At 32.5% G+C, this 18178-nt stretch overlaps 5 protein-coding genes across 5 annotated transcripts; 3 read left to right on the forward strand and 2 right to left on the reverse strand.

Moving 5' to 3' along the window:
* LOC18594143 (mitogen-activated protein kinase kinase kinase NPK1) lies at positions 144-1089 on the forward strand. The gene is made up of 2 exons (XM_018124262.1): positions 144-192; positions 278-1089. The coding sequence occupies exons 1-2, from the start codon at positions 144-146 to the stop codon at positions 1087-1089; spliced, it is 861 nt and encodes a 286-aa protein (XP_017979751.1).
* LOC18594144 lies at positions 2323-5124 on the forward strand. The gene is made up of 5 exons (XM_007021616.2): positions 2323-2532; positions 2964-3095; positions 3227-3367; positions 3738-3782; positions 3951-5124. Exons 2-5 carry the CDS (start codon positions 2985-2987, stop codon positions 4566-4568), a joined length of 915 nt encoding a protein of 304 aa, XP_007021678.2. The 5' UTR covers positions 2323-2532; positions 2964-2984; the 3' UTR covers positions 4569-5124.
* On the forward strand, positions 8064-10137 carry LOC18594145 (bZIP transcription factor 44). Its single transcript, XM_018124263.1, has 4 exons — positions 8064-8114; positions 8681-8821; positions 9172-9384; positions 9638-10137. Exons 1-4 carry the CDS (start codon positions 8064-8066, stop codon positions 9911-9913), a joined length of 681 nt encoding a protein of 226 aa, XP_017979752.1. The 3' UTR covers positions 9914-10137.
* Positions 10447-11237, reverse strand: LOC18594146 (mitogen-activated protein kinase kinase kinase 3). Its single transcript, XM_018124264.1, has one exon. It carries the CDS (start codon positions 11235-11237, stop codon positions 10449-10451), a length of 789 nt encoding a protein of 262 aa, XP_017979753.1. The 3' UTR covers positions 10447-10448.
* LOC18594147 (serine carboxypeptidase-like 44) lies at positions 13986-16498 on the reverse strand. Its single transcript, XM_007021619.2, has 10 exons — positions 16267-16498; positions 16037-16141; positions 15852-15944; positions 15679-15771; positions 15423-15508; positions 15013-15312; positions 14785-14918; positions 14440-14538; positions 14217-14331; positions 13986-14134 (listed from the first exon to the last, which is right to left on the reverse strand). Exons 1-10 carry the CDS (start codon positions 16496-16498, stop codon positions 13997-13999), a joined length of 1395 nt encoding a protein of 464 aa, XP_007021681.2. The 3' UTR covers positions 13986-13996.

The raw sequence follows: 18178 nt of genomic DNA on the forward strand, positions 1-18178 counted from the left end.
TTAGAGCTACCGTTGGATTAACCCATAACCGACTCAAATTCGGCTTTCATGGTATGTATATTACAGTTCTGAAGTCAAAGAAAGCTCTAAGAGAGTTTCTTCAACTCTGTTTCTTCTCCTTTTGCTTTGGTTGGCTGGCTTTCATGGCTTCTAGTCCAGTAGCAGTAACAGAAGGGTTTTCATTTAAGTATGGTACGTGCATACAATGGAGCAAACTGAAGAATCTTGGCATAGGTTCATTTGGTGAAGATAATAAGCCCTGTTTCTTGCGTATTAGCTGTTAAACATTCTTCTCCTTCGTCACGCTCCTCACTTTGCAAGGAATACCGCATCCTTCAACACTTTCGTGGTTGCCCAAACATTGTTCAGTGCTTTGATCTGCTGACCACTGAATCTGAGGAGCCGAGTTACAACTTGCTTCTCGATTATGCTCCTGGTGGGAATCTTCTGAATTTGATCAAAAAATATGGTGGTAAGATACCAGAATCTCATGTAAATTCCTATACGAGAATGTTACTTGAAGGACTTTATGATATTCATAAGAGAGGTTACGTCCACTGTGATCTCAAACCAGGAAACATTCTTGTTTATCCCTCTGATCAACCCGATTCGCTTAGTACTCTGAAGATTGCTGACTTTGGCTTAGCCAAGGAACCTGGAGATTCAGATGAGCCAACGACAAGGCCTCCCGGGCTTGCTTTTCGAGGCACCGCGCGTTACATGTCACCAGAATCTGTCAGGGATGGGAAAATCACTGCTGCTATGGACATATGGTCGCTAGGATGCGTTATTGTTGAGATGATGACGGGGAATCCACCTTGGGAATCTGTCAGAACTTATGAAGACTTGGCGACCAAGATTGCATTGACAGACTACATACCAAATTTACCCCAAGACATGTCAGCCTTAGGGAAAAATTTCTTGCTGAGGTGCTTTGCTAAGGATCCTCGGGATCGTTGGACTGCTGCTGGGCTGAAAAATCATCCTTATATCCATCTTAAGAGTGCATATTTTGCAGTAAGAACTAGTTTTCTTCAAGTTCCTTCTGGAGAAACTTCAAACCCTTTGGAGATACAACCCGCTGTCTAGCAGATGGGCATCCTCTCAAACCTTTTTTATTTTTCTTTTTTGAGCAATGCTTAATGTCTAGTCTGATGGAACTCATTGAGTTTCCAAATTGCTCATGCCTCATGGGGATGTAGTCATCTTTGCATAGATTATTCTTTACCTTATATTGTAGTAGATTGTTTTGTGAATGATGAGTTTAATTAAATTAAATTTGCGTACATACGAATAATTTATTAATACAAAATGCTACAAAGAAGAAAAATACGGATCAACATAAATTATCTCTATACTGTGTGACATTTGTAGTTATGGGATTCTCTTAATAGAAACTTCCACAAGAAAGAAGCCAACAAATAAAACTTTTACTGGAGCAATGCCTGTTGGGCATAGGGATAAAAAAAAGTCACTATCTAATGGAATAATTTATATTTCGAATGCCAATTTACTAAGAAGAGAGGAAGAATATTTGATTGTCGAACCAAATTGTACATCAAATCATCCATTTTGGAATTAGCTTTGGATTGTTCAGCTGATTTTACCTGAAGAACAAAAAGCTATGATGGATGTGAAAATGAATGAAATGCAAGGAACTCAAAAATATTCTCTTTGCTGCCTCAATTGCTCTCATGCAGTCGGCTCTCTCTGCTACATTCATTGTTCAGTGCAATTCAGGGTTTTAAGGAGAAACCAAGACTGAGACTGAGCAGCCAGAACCAAGCAGAAGGCTCTCTGATCAATTCCAGTTTATGTAAGCACTGATGATGTCTGTTTACTTGGTTTATGTCTTTAATGTTTTTAAGATGTTTTCAGCTGCACTTTTGATTGTCTCTCATTCTGTAAAGCAAGCAAAAATATGCTCAAAGATGGTACTAACAGCAAATATGTAACACTCCAAGAAGGGCTTGGCAACCTACAATTCTCGGGGTATAATCTTGAATAACCATTCACATTTTGCGACATTCGAACATTTAACTTATTGATTGATGCATGATCTCTACAGTAGAAATTGAATCCCCTTTTCCTAAATTAAAGAAAAAAAAAAAGTTCACATTTGCGATCCCAACTGAAAAATAGTTTAATGGAGATTGAATGTAACTTTACACATCAGATTCCTACTAGCTAGCTTGGCAGCGACCAAGGCACTGAGAGGAAAGAACGTCAAAAACGTTCGACCACTTGATGCTTTCGTGCGATTGGAATTTAGTAATGGACTAGACAAAGTTAAACGATAAGAGTACTGCACTTCTTTTTTGCCTCACCATCTATGATCTAACGGTTCCAATAAGCTTCATGGGGCCTAATCGGAAGGTTCAAGTTCAACAGCAAGAGTCTTTTCTGAGTCTTACTATTTGGTTGTTTTTAAGTCTTTTGATTCCTTTGAAGACTTAATTCACACGTTGTTGCTGAGAAGAAAAAAGGGTAGAGGAGATTGCTTTGCAGCTTGAGTATAGGATATTGAATCAGGTAAGTGCTTGATTTTCCTTGTTTGGTAGAAATGAAAATTTTATAGAATTCTGTTTTCCTTGTGTTCTTGTTCTTGTCCAAATTTGAATCAGCTTCTTTTGTTTTTTCTTTTCTTGTTTGATCTTTGTGTTTTTCTTTTTTTCCTTTCTCTGGAGATTGTCTAGGCTCATTCTCTGTTGATTTCATTTATTTTTCCTATATTTCTCTGCTTTAATTGTGTAATTGACTTAAAGTTGACTTGTACTTACTTCCTAGTCAATCATCCATGATCTTTCTTTCTTTTATTCTGCAAGCAGATCAATGGGGTTATTGATTATGAGATTTTTTGGCAGATTATTCAATTGTCTAGATCAGGATCTGCAATCTTTTAATCTGCAAGGGCTTTTAATGTTATAGCAAAGGTGAATAACCGAAGTAATTGGAACTTTCAGGTGGGTAATTTTATCTGACAGATGCATTCTCCAATAGGACAACCAAAAGCTTCAAACCGACCTCAGACAAGAGGTTGTGGAAGTATAAATCAATTTCAAAGGAGAATAGATAAGAGGAAGAATGGCAAGAAGGTCAAGAAATCTCTTTCTCTGCTTTTTTATTTCCCTGGTGGCAAATGATTTGATGTTTAAGTTTCTCTCTTCTGCTTTAATTGGAGCTTAATTTCTATTGTTATACTGAGTGTTGGAGCAAATACTTGCAGAATACCCACCTGACAGAGATAATAAAAATGTTGATAGTCGAGTACCATGAAGTTCGGTCAAGAGATCTGGAGCAACAAGAAAATTCTTATTCCTACTCGGTTAACCAGGCCCAGGATCATCATCCAGTCTTCTCTGTCCAGGCAACTCATCTTAGCTTATCAGTTTTCTATATATCATCTTAGAGACTGATTAAAAATTGATTTTCACTCTCTCTGGTTCTCTTTTGTCTATAGTCTCTAATCATTGAAAACTAACACATTGCACATCAAAGATTTCCTTAATTCTATGTTTGAGGACACAAATTTGGGGGGGTTGAAAATTTTTAATATAATTATAATGTCAAAAATTGGGAACTGAAAAAAGCCCCTTCTGAAGCCTTAAACAATTGAATGTAGAACAATGGAAACAAGAAGATATCAAGATTTAACAGACCACATGTGATTACTGAAACCACTATCTTAATTTCTCTTTTTGTTGATCGGAAATCCATTTCTGAATTCCAATTTGCAGGATGCTCAGGGGATGGACTCTAATAGAGGAGGAACTCCTGACGAGGTATGGTCATTGTTTCTAATCATGTTGAATGCATTTGTTTTTAGAAATCTGGAAAGGTTTTCATTAAAGTTTTACTAGCAATGATCTTAATTACATTTATATTAATCTTGTCACATGCATGCTTTCAACTTAATTAGGATCTTGTCATATCCAAACTTATTGTTTCAGCTTGATGGTCTGCAACTTGATGATTTATTGGACGATCTGCCGTCCAATGAATTGGATACTAGCGAACCTGTTGTCCAACCAAACAGGACATTGGCTGAATTCCTCATGAAAATCGATGAGGATGTTCAAAGCAACGTTGATATCTCCGACTTTATGAGTTTTTTAGAGGGGGAGCACAAAACCATTGGAAGATACAGCTTCCCACTGTCTTTGGTTCCGACTGTTGAAAGGATTATTAGTGTCTATGGTGATGTTTCGGCTCCGAGTTTAATAAACTCCAATGTTGCAGGGCAAATCTATATACTTTTCTGTGCTACCGTGAAAGAGATGGAGCATCTCCACCTTGATCAGGTTTCACCAGAAAAAATGTTGAAATGGCGAGATGCCATCAAGGATGCTCTCCGCATCAATTTCAATGTGGAATTTGCAATGAATCATTTGAAGAAAATAGCTCGGGCGTATTTCTGCCTGGCAGGAAGACAAGTGCTCCAAAGCATAGATGACAAATTGGATGCCTTGTACAACGAACGTGCTCAGACATACGAGAGGTTCCAGGACTGTCTGGCTGATGCAGAGGACTTTTCTGGCAAGTCCGTCAGCACTGGTTTATTTCCTTAGACTTTCCCAGTATTCCAATAACAGATTCGGATAGACACGTATCCATATCCGAATAGCATAGATTCTAGGCGTGCAGTTCTTTACTTTTGAACTTGTTTCTTCTTTTACTTGTGTGGTTTCTGAAGTTGCAGATGGGAGATGGGATTTTCTCTGAAGATACTAATGTTGAAGAGTTCTACAGGTCACGTTCGTCACTCCAGTAGCAGTATAGTTTACTCACCTAAACTATACTGTTATTAATGTGCAGTGCGTCATCTGTATAACTCTTCAACATTGCTAGAGGTTAAGTTGAAACATATTTTTGATCCCTAACTTAAAAAGTTAAAGCTTTTCAGGTTAAGGGATCAAGAATGCGTTTGGATCTAATCTCTAACAGAGATCCATCTCTAACAGATGCATTCATCATTGTGTAAAAGTCAGTTTTGTACTGTAAAATACTCTAGTAGGTTTTCCTTGTATGTTTATGTTTGAATACTTGCGCCATGAACTTGAGCTTTGTCATATGTAATAACAATGGCTTTCGAGTTTTGCATAAATTGAGTACTATTTGCTTCCACCATGGATCCAAGATTTTCATGCATGCTTTTCGTTTGAGATAATTTGGAAAGCAAGAACATTTCCGTTCTATTATTATCCATGAACACTTGTTTCAAATCCAAATTTTTATATACTGTCAAATAGACAATTTTAATGAATAATCTAAAACCAAAACTAATATCCGAGCATTTATTTCATCGGTTAATGTCAGGGGTGGAGCTAGCCAAATTTTATTGAGGGGGGCTAAACACAATTCAATAAGAGTTAAAATTTTTAAAAAACTAATATGTTAAATTCAATCAATAATAAAAATATTAATAATAGAAATATGAAACTAAATATAAAACTATGATTTGTAAAATATAAATAGTTTAAAATGATATATAAGATTAATAATTTTTTCTTATATAATCAGAATTATTTAAATACTATATATTCAAGAGAATTTCATTTTAACTAAACATAAAATGTAAAACATATAAAAAAAATATACTCAAGTTAATTTTCTCTTACATAATGAGGATTAATAAAAAAAATGATACGTTGATGAAATTTTAAGTAACAATGTAATATTACAACTTATATTTGAGAACGATATAATAATTTATTAATTTTTAAATATTAAAATCATAGAAAATAAAATTCATATAACATAAAAAAGAAAAATATGGCAAATAGAAGGCAGATACCACATATTACATAACAAAAAAAAAAAAAGAATATGGTTAATGGTTTGTAAAAATTTGAGAAAGAATATTTATAGAAATTTATAACATATAAACAAACAGAAAAACAATGAAAAAAATAAATAAATAAAAATAAAAATAATAATATATAGTAAAAAATTTTAAAGTTATGTAAGATAAGTGAAATTATTTTATTATTTTTATTTATATTAATTATTAAATAAAACATTTTTTTGAGGGAGGTAGTAATAGAATATATAAAAATATTTAAAAATTTTTATATGTTATGAAAAAAAATTTAAAAGTTTTGGAGGGTCATGGCCCCCCATCACATAAGGAGGCTCCGCCCCTAGTTAGTGCATGACTTCCCTCTAAAAAAAAGTAAAATTCAAATCCTTTATTTGGTTTTCTCTAAAGTGTTAGTTTGTTTGCTCAAAGGTTAATTAGCATATATGTTAAGGCATAATATCTAAAAATACTCGTAAATTATATTCAGGAAAATTCAAATAGACTCTTATTCTTTTATTACCTTTAATCAAACTTCTATATTTTTATTTTGAGTCAAATAAATATTTATATTTTTTATTTTAAATTAAATAAAATTTTATGATTAATAATTAATTTAATCGAAACGTCATTGATCATTTTATGTCACGTGACATGTTGATATGTTGATATAACATGTTGACATTAATGAATGATGATGCAGTCATGTGACATTTTTTACATTTCACATTGATGTCATATTAATGTAAAATAATAAATAATAATTTAATTAATAATAATTAATCAATTATTAATTATAAGTATTTATTTGACTTAAAATAAAAATATAAAAACTTAATTAAATGTAATAAAAAATTATTATTTTTTAAATAATTCAAGAACTTTTTCGACTGTTAGGGGGTAATATATAAAGAGTTAGCATTTTAGATTTTATGGGAATAATATACGCAAATTAACCTAGTTTTTCGGCTCAGGGCCGACTTGGATTATATACTTGTTGGGCTCTTTGGATTTGAGTTAACTAGGTTTTTGCTGCTTAGGCCTTTAAGCCGAATAAGTGAATTAAATTATTACTCTCAATGTACTAATATAAACAGTTAAAACACCTAATCAACTAAATATTGTCCTAAAAGGTTTTAATCATATTTTTCTTGTTAATTAACGTTATCTCATATGAATTAAATTAAGTTTCCTATGATCTTATATTCAATAGCAAATATTTTTCTTTCCGTACAACAGGACCAACACAACTCATATAAAATTTTACTCGAATTATGTGAATTTCACTCCAACCTTATCATTTAAGTTAAATCCGAATATTGTAACGATTAATTTATTCGAAAGTAGAACTAATTAATCCAAATCCATGCATGCATAATTCTTCTAACTAATAATTGTATAAGGAATGGAACTATTTGATTTATTGAACACTTGAAACTACTCAAACTTCACCTGTTTGAATCTAACTTTGATTTCATAAACTTCCGATTGAATGTGGAGTCGGAAGTCTGAACTCTCTGAGCCAATGATCAGTGAACAAAGAAGCCGACAGGAAGATCAAAACAAACGACAAACGTGGAGTTTTCGTGCATTTGAGATAGAATGGAGGACTAACTACAGTGTGAAAGTTGGAATAAAGAGGCGGGCCCTGTACTCGGTTTTCTCTCTTTCTCGCGCGATCGATTGAAGTGATTTGCTTGCGTCTTAATCGGACGGCTCAAACTAAGTTCAACCAATCGTTTACTAATTGTGTTGTTGAAAGTCAATTTGGTTCATTACGTACTGGAATTTCCAAGCAAAGCAAGATTCTGGGCAAATTTTGCTTTGGTGAGCATTGGTTTTCCTTCTTCTAGCTTGAATTTTGTTTGTGTAGTTTGATTTATACGGTTCTGAATCAGCTTCTCTTCTTTCTGTTTGATTTTATATAGCTTAGCTGTTGGTGGTTTAATAGAATAGAATTTTCATCTTCTTCAAGTTACTGTCACAATGATTCAAGTTCTTCCATGGAATTCTGTTTCCAGGATTTATGGAGGGCTCTGCGTAGAAGGCTCAATCTCGATGTTGTATCATTTCTCTGTTTTGGGTTCTTGGAGTTGGTAAACATCGGCAACATTAGTCTTTCACTACCTTCCCATCTAAGATTTAATACGATTTCCACCATCATGATTTGTAGCGTAGTGTTTTATTTTGACTTGTTCAATTGTCTAAATCAGCAAGAATCTGTCAATCTCTCGATCTGCAAAAGCTGAATTCTACATCGGGAAACATGGAGGATGGAGAATTAGAAGCTTTCCAGCATTATACCAATGAGGGACTGGTACACTCTTAAGCAGACCAACACGAATTGCGAATCGAGTAGGACCATCTGAAGTTTCAGAGCAACCAAGAGCAAGAAGAAGAGGTGGTAAAGATAAACTAAGTGAAGCTCAAAAAAGAGAGAAGAAAAGACAGATTGATGTGAAGTATTGGCTTAAGAAGAAGGTAATGAAAGAGAAATCTCTTTTCTTTCATATTGTTTTTACTCATTTTTCCCATTAATTAAATTTGTTGCTCTGAGGGTAACATTAAATGATAATAAGTGACTTGATGGTCTAATTTTTGCTGCCTCAGGGCTTGAATGTCTTGACATCCTGAGGCTAAATTCTCAGGCCAGCAAACCCCTTATGGATGAGGAGCGTTGTTGCCATCAGTAGGTTCTGAATGGTTAGGGGCAGGATAGATTTATCAACTGACTAGTATAAACAAGATGGATTTCTTACAAGATATAAAATAAAAGTTTGCGGCAGGTATGTATATGTTTAGACAGGATTTGAAATTTCCTGGCTTGTATTTGTATCTTCATTCTTCTCTCCTTTGATGTTTGTTTTGCTTTTTATTGTGCAGATAGAAGTTAATGAAATGACTGACCAGATCAAATGCTTGCAAGAGGAAATTGGAAGGTTGAGTCCTGAGAACAGACACTTAAAAGAAGAAACAGGACGGTTGACTGCTGAGAACAGACACTCAAAAAGAAGAAACAGTTCGGTTGACTGCAGAGAACAGACACTTAGAAGAACATATCAGACAGATGGAATCCAAGGGGAAACTTCCAGCAGAAGTTGTACTACAGAGAGAAGACAATTATATTTCCCAACCAATGAGCCAGGTTGATCATCAAAGTGTTATGTCCAGGTACTAAGCATTGGCTTCTGAATTAGTTAGTGTACAAAAACATGCATCTACTCAGATCTATTTTTTAAGGAACTGAATCAGAATTGATTTGCACTCTTAAGTTCTCTTTGGTGCATAGTTTAACATCTTTTGCAAACTCATAAGCATTCATATCAAGATCCCTTTAATTTCATTTCTGCAACTTAAATGAAATGACTACCCAGAACGAATGCTTGCAAGAGGAAATTGGACGGTTGAGTACCGAGAACAGACGGTTAAAAGAGGAAACAGGACGGTTGACTACCCAGAACAGACACTTAGAAGAGCATATCAGACAGCTGCAATCCAAGGGGAAACTTCCAGCAGAAGCTGTGCTACTGAGACAAGACAGTCATATTTCCCAAACAACCAGCGAGTATAAACGTGAAAATGCCCAGGTATGGCAAGTGCTGGCTTCTCAAGTAGTTAATATACAAACTCCTATCTACTCAGTTCTATTATTTTAGTGTACTACTAAGCATTCATATAATAACTAGTGTCTACCTAGTTTTATTATTGTTGGAACTGAGAAGAAATCATTTTCACTTTTTAGTTCTCTTTGTTGCATGGTTTAATATACATCTTTGGCAAACTAATAACGATTGACATCATGATTTCTCTAATTTCATATGCGGAAACTTTCATGTTCAGATCATTCCGAGAATAAACTTCACCACCCAGCATTACACGACCATTGAGGCTAAGAACTCAGAGATGAGAGCTCAACTTATGGAGCTTAGCCAAAGGCTGCAGTCTTTAAATGAAATCATCAGGTTCTCGAATGATGCTTTTGATGGTGAGGATACAAGCCTTGCTTTCATGGAGCCTGCTGAATCTGACAGCTTCCTAAACCCATGGAATTTGTCCATTTTGAATCAGCCGATTGTAGACTCTGCAGATATCATGTTTCAGTATCTTCAGTATTGATCTCCAAGAGAGCTTGCAGGAATTTGTTCTCAGTTCATATGCGTCTCATGGTCGTACTGAAAAAGAAGACATTGCTGTGTTTATTATTTATGTAATATGTAATTTTTATGCTCCCTACCATCTTCTTCCTATCTATAAGTCTCTTAGGTCTCCTTGATTTAACAATGAAATATTCCACCTCTATTCTCAGTGAATTGGCATTCGGAATATCAATTATTTCATCAGATAGCGATTTTTGTGAAAGTTTCTATTAAGAGAATCCCATAAATATATATATCACCCAGCATAGAAATAATTCATGTTGATCCATATTTTGCTTCTTTGAAGCATATAGTATCAATAAATTATTTGTAGGCACGAAAATCATATTTAATCAAACTCATCATTGAAAAAACAATTTAACTAATTAAACTCATCATTGACAAAAAGACTTGCCACTATATTAGATAAAGATAATCTATGCAAAGATGATTACATCCTCCATGAGTTCCATTGGAATAGACATTAGGCATTGCTAAAAAAGAATGCCCATGTGCTAGACAACAGGTTGTATTCCCCAAGGATTTGAAGCTTCTCCCGAAGGAACTTGAAGAAAACTTATTTTCGCTGCAAAAAATGTACTGTCAAGATAGATAAAAGGATGACTTCTCAGCATAGCAGCAGTCCAACGATTCCGAGGATCCTTAGCAAAGCACTTCATCAAGAAATCTTTCCCTAAGTTTGACATGTCTTGGGGTATATCTGGTATATAGTCTGTCAGTGCAATCTTCATCGCCAACTCTCGATTAGTTGTGACAGATTCCCAAGGTGGATTTCCAGTCATCATCTCAACAACAACGCATCCTAGCGACCATATGTCCAAAGCAGCAGTGATATTCCCATCCTTGACAGATTCTGGTGACATGTAACGCGCAGTACCTCGAAAAGTAAGCTGGTGAGGACAAGTCCTTGGCCCATCTGTTTCTTCAGGTTCCTTGGCTAAGCCAAAATCAGCAATCCTCAAAGTACTAAGCGAATCGGGTTGATCAGAGGGATGAACAAGAATGTTTCCTGGTTTGAGATCACAATGGACGTAACCTCTCTTATGAACATCACGAAGCCCTTCAAGCAACATTCTCGTATAGGACTTTACATGAGATTCTGGTATTTTACCGCCATATTTCTTGATCAAATTCAGAAGATCCCCACCAGGGGCATAATCAAGAAACAAGTTGTAATTCGGCACCTCAGATTCAATAATGGTCAGCATATCAAAGCATTGAACAATATTGGGGCAACCACGAACTGTTGAAGGATACGGTATTCCTTCCAGAGTGAGGAGCATGGAGGAGGAGAACGTTTAACAGCAAATACGCAAGAAACAGGGTCTATTACCTTCACCAAATGCACGACTCCATATGAACCCCTGCCAAGAGTCTTCAGTTTGATCCATTTTATGCTCGTATCATGCCTAAAAGGAAATCCTTCTGTTACTGCTACTGGACCAAACTCCATAGTACTCATGCTGTCCATATGATGAAAGCCTACGATAAAGAAGAGATGGAAAGCCCACCAAAGCAAAAGAAGAAGGAAAGGAATTGAGCTGTTGAAGGTACCCTTAGAGCTTCTTTGACTTCAAAACTATAATATGTACAGTATCGTTGCTGAATTTGAGTCGGTTCTAGGTTTGATCCAAGCAGGTATCATCTCTCAAAGTATGTACTGATCGGGACAGCATTTAGGAAATCCCACGTTAATGCCGTTACTCCAACTTTTTGGAAGCTCTTATTACTCTATTGTTTTCTTCCATGACTCCTCAAATGTTCAATTTTATCCCTTAAATTAAAAATATATATAATATGGTACTCCAATTTTATTTTCATTTATTAAATTACACATTTTACTAATTACTTTGTTAATAAAAAACCTGCACCATGACTTCACCACACTAATTGAAAGACAAATTTCTCCTTATGACTTAAATTGACTTCTAACCAAAATTCGTTAATTCTCTTTGGATTTTCTACCATTATGCTAAGAGGCTAACCATGTAAATTTGATCTCAAAATTTTTTAATTTGTTTTTACCGTTAATGTTAGGTTTATAGGGCAAGTGGTAGTTACTCCTTTAGTTTTTAGTCATCTTATTCTTTTTTTTTATTGAAAATAAAAATCATAATTGAAACATTATTAACATATATATTTGATATATTACTTGAACATTAAAGCTGAGAACTCAGTGTTGACATATCTAAGATTTTACATGAGAAATATAAGTTATCAACTTATCACTATTTAAGATCAAACTATTTAATTTAATTAGAAATGATAAAAGTATATCTTTAATTTTATTCATATAATAATTAAAAAATTAATAAACTAAGGGTGGCACCGGTCAGCATCTTCGTTCTCTTTTAACTTGTGAATACTGCAATTCTTGAGTGTGCCAAGTTCTTGAATGGAACCATTGATGCTTGTGATGGAGACTACAAGCCTCGGTTTCGTGGGGCCAGCTGAATGTGACAGCTTCTTTAACCCATTGGATTTGGCCTAGTTGAATCAGCCTATTGTAGCCTGTCCAGATACCAGCTTTTAGTCTTGGAGCTTATTAGAATTTGTTTTCAATTTTTATTAATTTAGTTTGCAGAATAAAATGTAATGAAATAGAATAAGATAAAAATAAAATAAAAATATTATTATATAATTTAATAGATGGAGTGAAATAATGTAAAATAGCTATTATAATTTATAACAATTTTTTGTAGATAAAAATAATTTTGGTATAATAAAAGAATAAATGATAAAAAGATGAAACTATCTTTTACTATAATATATGATTATTTTTTTAATTTATTTTGTTTTTAAAAATAAAAATAAATTAAAAATTTATCTNTACTCCTGTGAGACGAAAATTATTTTTTTATTGTTTTAGTTTGGAAATAGCTTAAAATCTTTTAAAATAAGATATTAGTAACTGTTGCTTGCAGAGGAGATGAGAAAACTGATATTAAAGCCTTACGGGGTTTCGGTTAGCATTTCGGGTAATAAATGTCTATCGGGACATCACGTCGGTTGTCACGAGCTCGAGGAGAGTACCGGGTCGTGACATCTTATTTATAATTTAATCATTAATATTTTAAAATATTAAGATTTTATTTAATTTAAATATTACTATGATTAAATTTTTTATTTTATTTTTTAAATATTAATAATTGATAATTTATTTAAAATATAATTGATAATTAAATATTAATATTTTATTTAATTTAAATATTATTATCACTAATTTTTATTTTATTTTATTTTTAAATATTAATAATTGACCTTTCAAATATTAATATTTTATTTATAATTTAATCATTAATATTTAAAATATTAATAATTTATTTAATTAAATATTATTATGATTAAATATTAATAATTTTAATTAATTTTTAACTTTAAAATATTAATTTTTAATAATAAATAATTAAACACTTAAACTGTTTATTTTAAATTCTTTTTATTATTTTTTTTATCTTTCACTTATTAGGGGCTTTTTTATCTTATTAATTTTAAAAACTATTCCCTCACCCATGAAATAGCAAACACCGTGAAAAATTAGCTAATATTTGATTTTGGGTAATTTTGAGGAATAGAGATTGCAAAGGAATGGCTATTCCTTTTGTCATTTGGCAATTAAAGAAGAAACAAATATTTTTTGGGGATAAAGGGACAATGATTAAGACATTTCTCCAACCAACCATGCTATAAAAAGTGCTTTAAGGAGAGAGAAAAAGGAGTCAAAAAAAAAAAAGAGAAAAAGAGTTTTATATAGAAGGTTTTACCTAGGACTTCTACATGGTGACAAAATTTTCTTTGCTTTTTCTTCTTCATCTGGTCCTACCATTACCACAGCCTTTATGTATGCTAGCTAATAAAATGCATAATTATTGAGTATAGATAAAAATAGCAACACTAAAATTAAAGACAAGATCTTTGTTCATAAAACAATGTCATTTTATTACAACAAAACATAAAATTCCCATGAGGTTTTTTTTCCTTTTTTTTACGGAAAAAGAAGAAAAGAATATTAGACTTCAAGGTCTTGTTAGGATTGGCTAACTCAGTGTGATCGATTAATTACAATATTTGTGAAGATAAATAAAGCTTCAAATGGTTTTGAAAAAGTCACATGATGATTAGCTTCTTTTACGGTCATCAATGTCAATAAATTGTCGTACGAGTACATCCAACCTCCACCCTGCTCATTGATAAAAATAATTAATATAATATTGATTAAGAAAAGATGATAAATAAATGATTAAAAGAGATAAATCAATAACCTTGTTTTCATGATTCCAAGCTTCATCTTTTGTCAAATTCAAATTCATATCCTTGGCTAACTTGTTTACGTGGTTTAAGGTTCCAACCGTTGGTACGATAGCATCTTGGTCTCCACTGTAACATGATATTGGATGGAAAAATAAAATAAAAATGTCAGCCACAGAATTTCTACTTTAGTTATTTATTAAAACTTGTTTTGTTTTATTTTTATGTAATACAAACCTGAATATTGTAATAGGAATAGACTGTTGGAGAATTTTCTTCAAAGCAGGAAGCATGTCAATGTCTTTATCAGCATCGCTGTATTTAAGGCCACTTTTCCTAATAGATTAAGGAGAATTCAAAAAGAAAAAGAAAAGAGCATAAGCATTAGTTACAAGTCCTTGGACTCATTGAACACAAATCTGTTAACAATTCAAACTTGTCTTAACAATCATCACTCTCTTGAGAAAGAATCGAGATTCAATGTTCAAAATCAACCTCACTTGTGCACAACTCATATGTATCCAAAAAAGAATTAGCATAGATCCTACCATGTGCCAAAGTTTAATATATAAGAGAACTTACTCAAAACAACCCTTCCATTGATACCCTAAATTGGTTCGATTCCCATGAAAAGCTTTTTGAACTTCCGGAATGTTGAAATAGAAATCTGCCCTAAAAGGAATGCACATATCTACTTCATAGCTAACCTTGGTAACCTGTAGCAACAGGAAAAGGATTTATATATAAAACACAGATAAAAAGAAGAATGAATAAGTTTCATGTTAATACACAAATAAACAAGATGAATACCTCCTTCCCTAACACAAGGTCTTCCCACTTTTCATTACAAGATGCACGAAGAACATCAAAGTGGCTTGTCTTAGCTGCATTAATGGAAGATAAAACAAAAGCAGCCAATTCGGCTTTGTCCATGGCTTCTTGGCATAATTTAGACCATTTGGTAGCATTATTGGAATAGTTGTCTTCGTCGATTCCATTGCATTCTTTCAAGATTTGTTGGTGCAAGTTAATATTAATCATTCCGCGTGACCAAAAGAAATCATATATTGCAAGCGTGTCTAGCTTATTTCGAAGAAGCGGATTCCCCAACTATTTTCAAATCGAAAAAGAAACAGACCTAAAATTGTTAGGAAAATATTTCATTTAGACAACTAATTAAACAAAAGGATTTAGAGTGGTTAGATCAAGTATCTTCTTACTGCCAATCCTTTGATGTTGAACTTGAAATTGTTTGATTGTTTGTTGTAATCAAGCAATGCATTAGCCAAATTGGGTATGAAGTGTCCTGAACAAAACATAAAACTATTATAAGTTACATGAAATATGTTTTTAGGGACCAATTCTTCTCATTTTTCATTAACATTATTTAAGTCTTCATCAAAGCCTAAAATCAATTAACCTACACTAAACTTATTTGACTTTGAGATGGACAAATAAAATGATTATTTTTCGAACCTGCATAGCTTGATCCGCCAAGATATAAATCTCTAGACTTAAAATTTGGGTACTTTTCAGACCATTGGAGTATGAATGTAAGCAGGTCTTTATCTGTAAGAAACAATGAAGGAAAGTTTTACCAAATATTGACAAAAAAAAAAAGGAAAATATTGGGTTGAACATGATCTTACTTGTACTTTCATCTCCAACTTCATGGTCACTGCTTGTGTTTGAGTAGGACCATCCCGCTCCAATAGGGGAATCAATAAATAGGAGATTTGACGCTAAAATTTGTACATAGCCAAAGTCAAAAGATTTTGAAACAAATCTATATGTCAAGTCCCAAGTCACAAGCATAAAAAAGAAAAAAATCAACCTTTGATCCAAGAATATAAATTTCTCTGGAGACCATGAGCATTAGCTGTGGTAATGAAAGGACCAACACTTAAAAACCCATCTCCAACTGAACCACAGCCTGGTCCTGAACATATAACCAATTTTAAACATTTTTTGTCAATACATACATACAAATAAATGTTGCTAACTAACCTTGATTCATCGGTCTGAAATAAATAACAAAATAAAGGAGTAATTCAAAAGCCTAACCTCCAGTTAGCCAGATAGTGAGAGGTCGATTCATTGGATCGTTTTCAGCTTCGACAAAATAATAGAACAAACTTCTACCAGCATTTTCATCAACGTCAATGTAGCCAGAAAATTGCCTGAAGGTAACATTTGGTTGTCCGGGCAATTTTTCTATTAGATCATTCATGGGAAATCCATTAACACCACCAAGTGTGAACAAGAAAAGACCTAAAAAGAGTACCCTGTTATCCATTTACAATAGATAGAGATCTTAGAATAAGAAAAGAGAAAAGATAACGAAAGTCTGCTTATTTTGATTGACTAATTTACAATTTCATAGAGAACATATATATAGTGGTTTCGATTTCTTTATTGGTTTTTTGTTCTAATCAAACAAAATATTGTTGAAACAATACCATGGCTTCCAAGGCGAATAACTTTTAAATTGGCCTTTGGGACAAGTAATTTTGATCGTACTATAGCTTATTTAAGTGTTGATTGGTTTAGTTTGTTGCAACAAATCAATGCTAGATACAAAGGAGTACAACACTATCAACATAACTTTTTATGAGAAAAAGATGACAGCTCAAAAAAGAAAAATAAATATGGAGTGACAGGTTATTTAGAAACAAGAACCTTTTTTTGTTTTTCTAAATATAAGAAGTGGCTTGAGTTAGCAATTCAAGAATCACTTGTTTGGTTTTTATGACATTCTTAATTTGTTTGGTTGGTATTTTTATTCATTTATTTTTTATAAAAATAACAACAAAAGACAAAAATATCAATCAAACTAAGATAATCTTAGTGCATATATTTGATCCCCAAACTAATTGTGCTTGATATTTGTGTAAAGAAGATTAACTTTAGGATTTATTAACCTTTCTTTTCCCGAAGGGTAAGTGACAAGCCCAAGAATTGTGTAAATAAATAAATCTATATAATAACTTGATCTTGTAACCTTCTATCAACTCAACAACTAGTTTAACCTTGTTAAATTTTAGCCCATTTCAACTTTATTTATACTATATATATATATATATTATATTATATATATACCTATATATTATATTTGTTTATGATTATGCACGATCCAACGGTAACTCTAATATCATCTCTCAATGTAAGTACTGCTCAGCTTAGGAAATCTAGCTGTTAGTGCATATATTGTTCTCAAATTAACGCGATTACTTCAATTTTTTGGAAGCTCTTGCTAGTTTACTGTTTTCTTACATCACTCTTCAATATATTTAGAATAATTACATAATTAATATTTATATTATAGTCAAATTTTCAATTTTATACCTAAAGTTAAAAAATATATAATATGGTACTCCAATTTTATTTTCATTTATTAAATTACACATTTTACTAATTACTTTGTTATTAATAAAAAACGTGTTCCATGTCTTCACCACACTAATTGAAAGACAAATTTCTCCTTATGACTTAAATTGACTTCCAACAAAAATTCGTTAATTCTCTTTGGGTTTTCTACCATTATGCTAAGAGGCTAACCATGTAAATTGGATCTAAATTCTTTTTTAATTTGTTTTTACCGTTAATGTTAGTTTTATAGGGCAAGTGGTAGTTACCCTTTTAGTTTCTAGTAAGCTTATTCATTTTTATTTCATTGAGAATAAAATTTATAATTGAAACACTATTAGCAGATGTATTTGATATATTGCTTAAACATTGATGTTGAAAATTCAGTGTAAACAGATTTAAGATTTTACATGAAGAGTAATTAAAAGATAAGTTTTTACTATTTTAGAATATATTGTTTAATTTGATTAAAAATAACGAAATTATATATTTTAAATTTTATATATATAATAAAAAAAAAATTAAAATGATAAAGTGACAATCGTCATTCTTGTCATCACCTTCGATCCACTTCTATATGCTCAACCTATGGGGCTTAGCCAAAGACTGC

The sequence above is a fragment of the Theobroma cacao genome, chromosome 7 (assembly GCF_000208745.1).
Source record: "Theobroma cacao cultivar B97-61/B2 chromosome 7, Criollo_cocoa_genome_V2, whole genome shotgun sequence".
Lineage (NCBI taxonomy): Eukaryota > Viridiplantae > Streptophyta > Magnoliopsida > Malvales > Malvaceae > Theobroma > Theobroma cacao.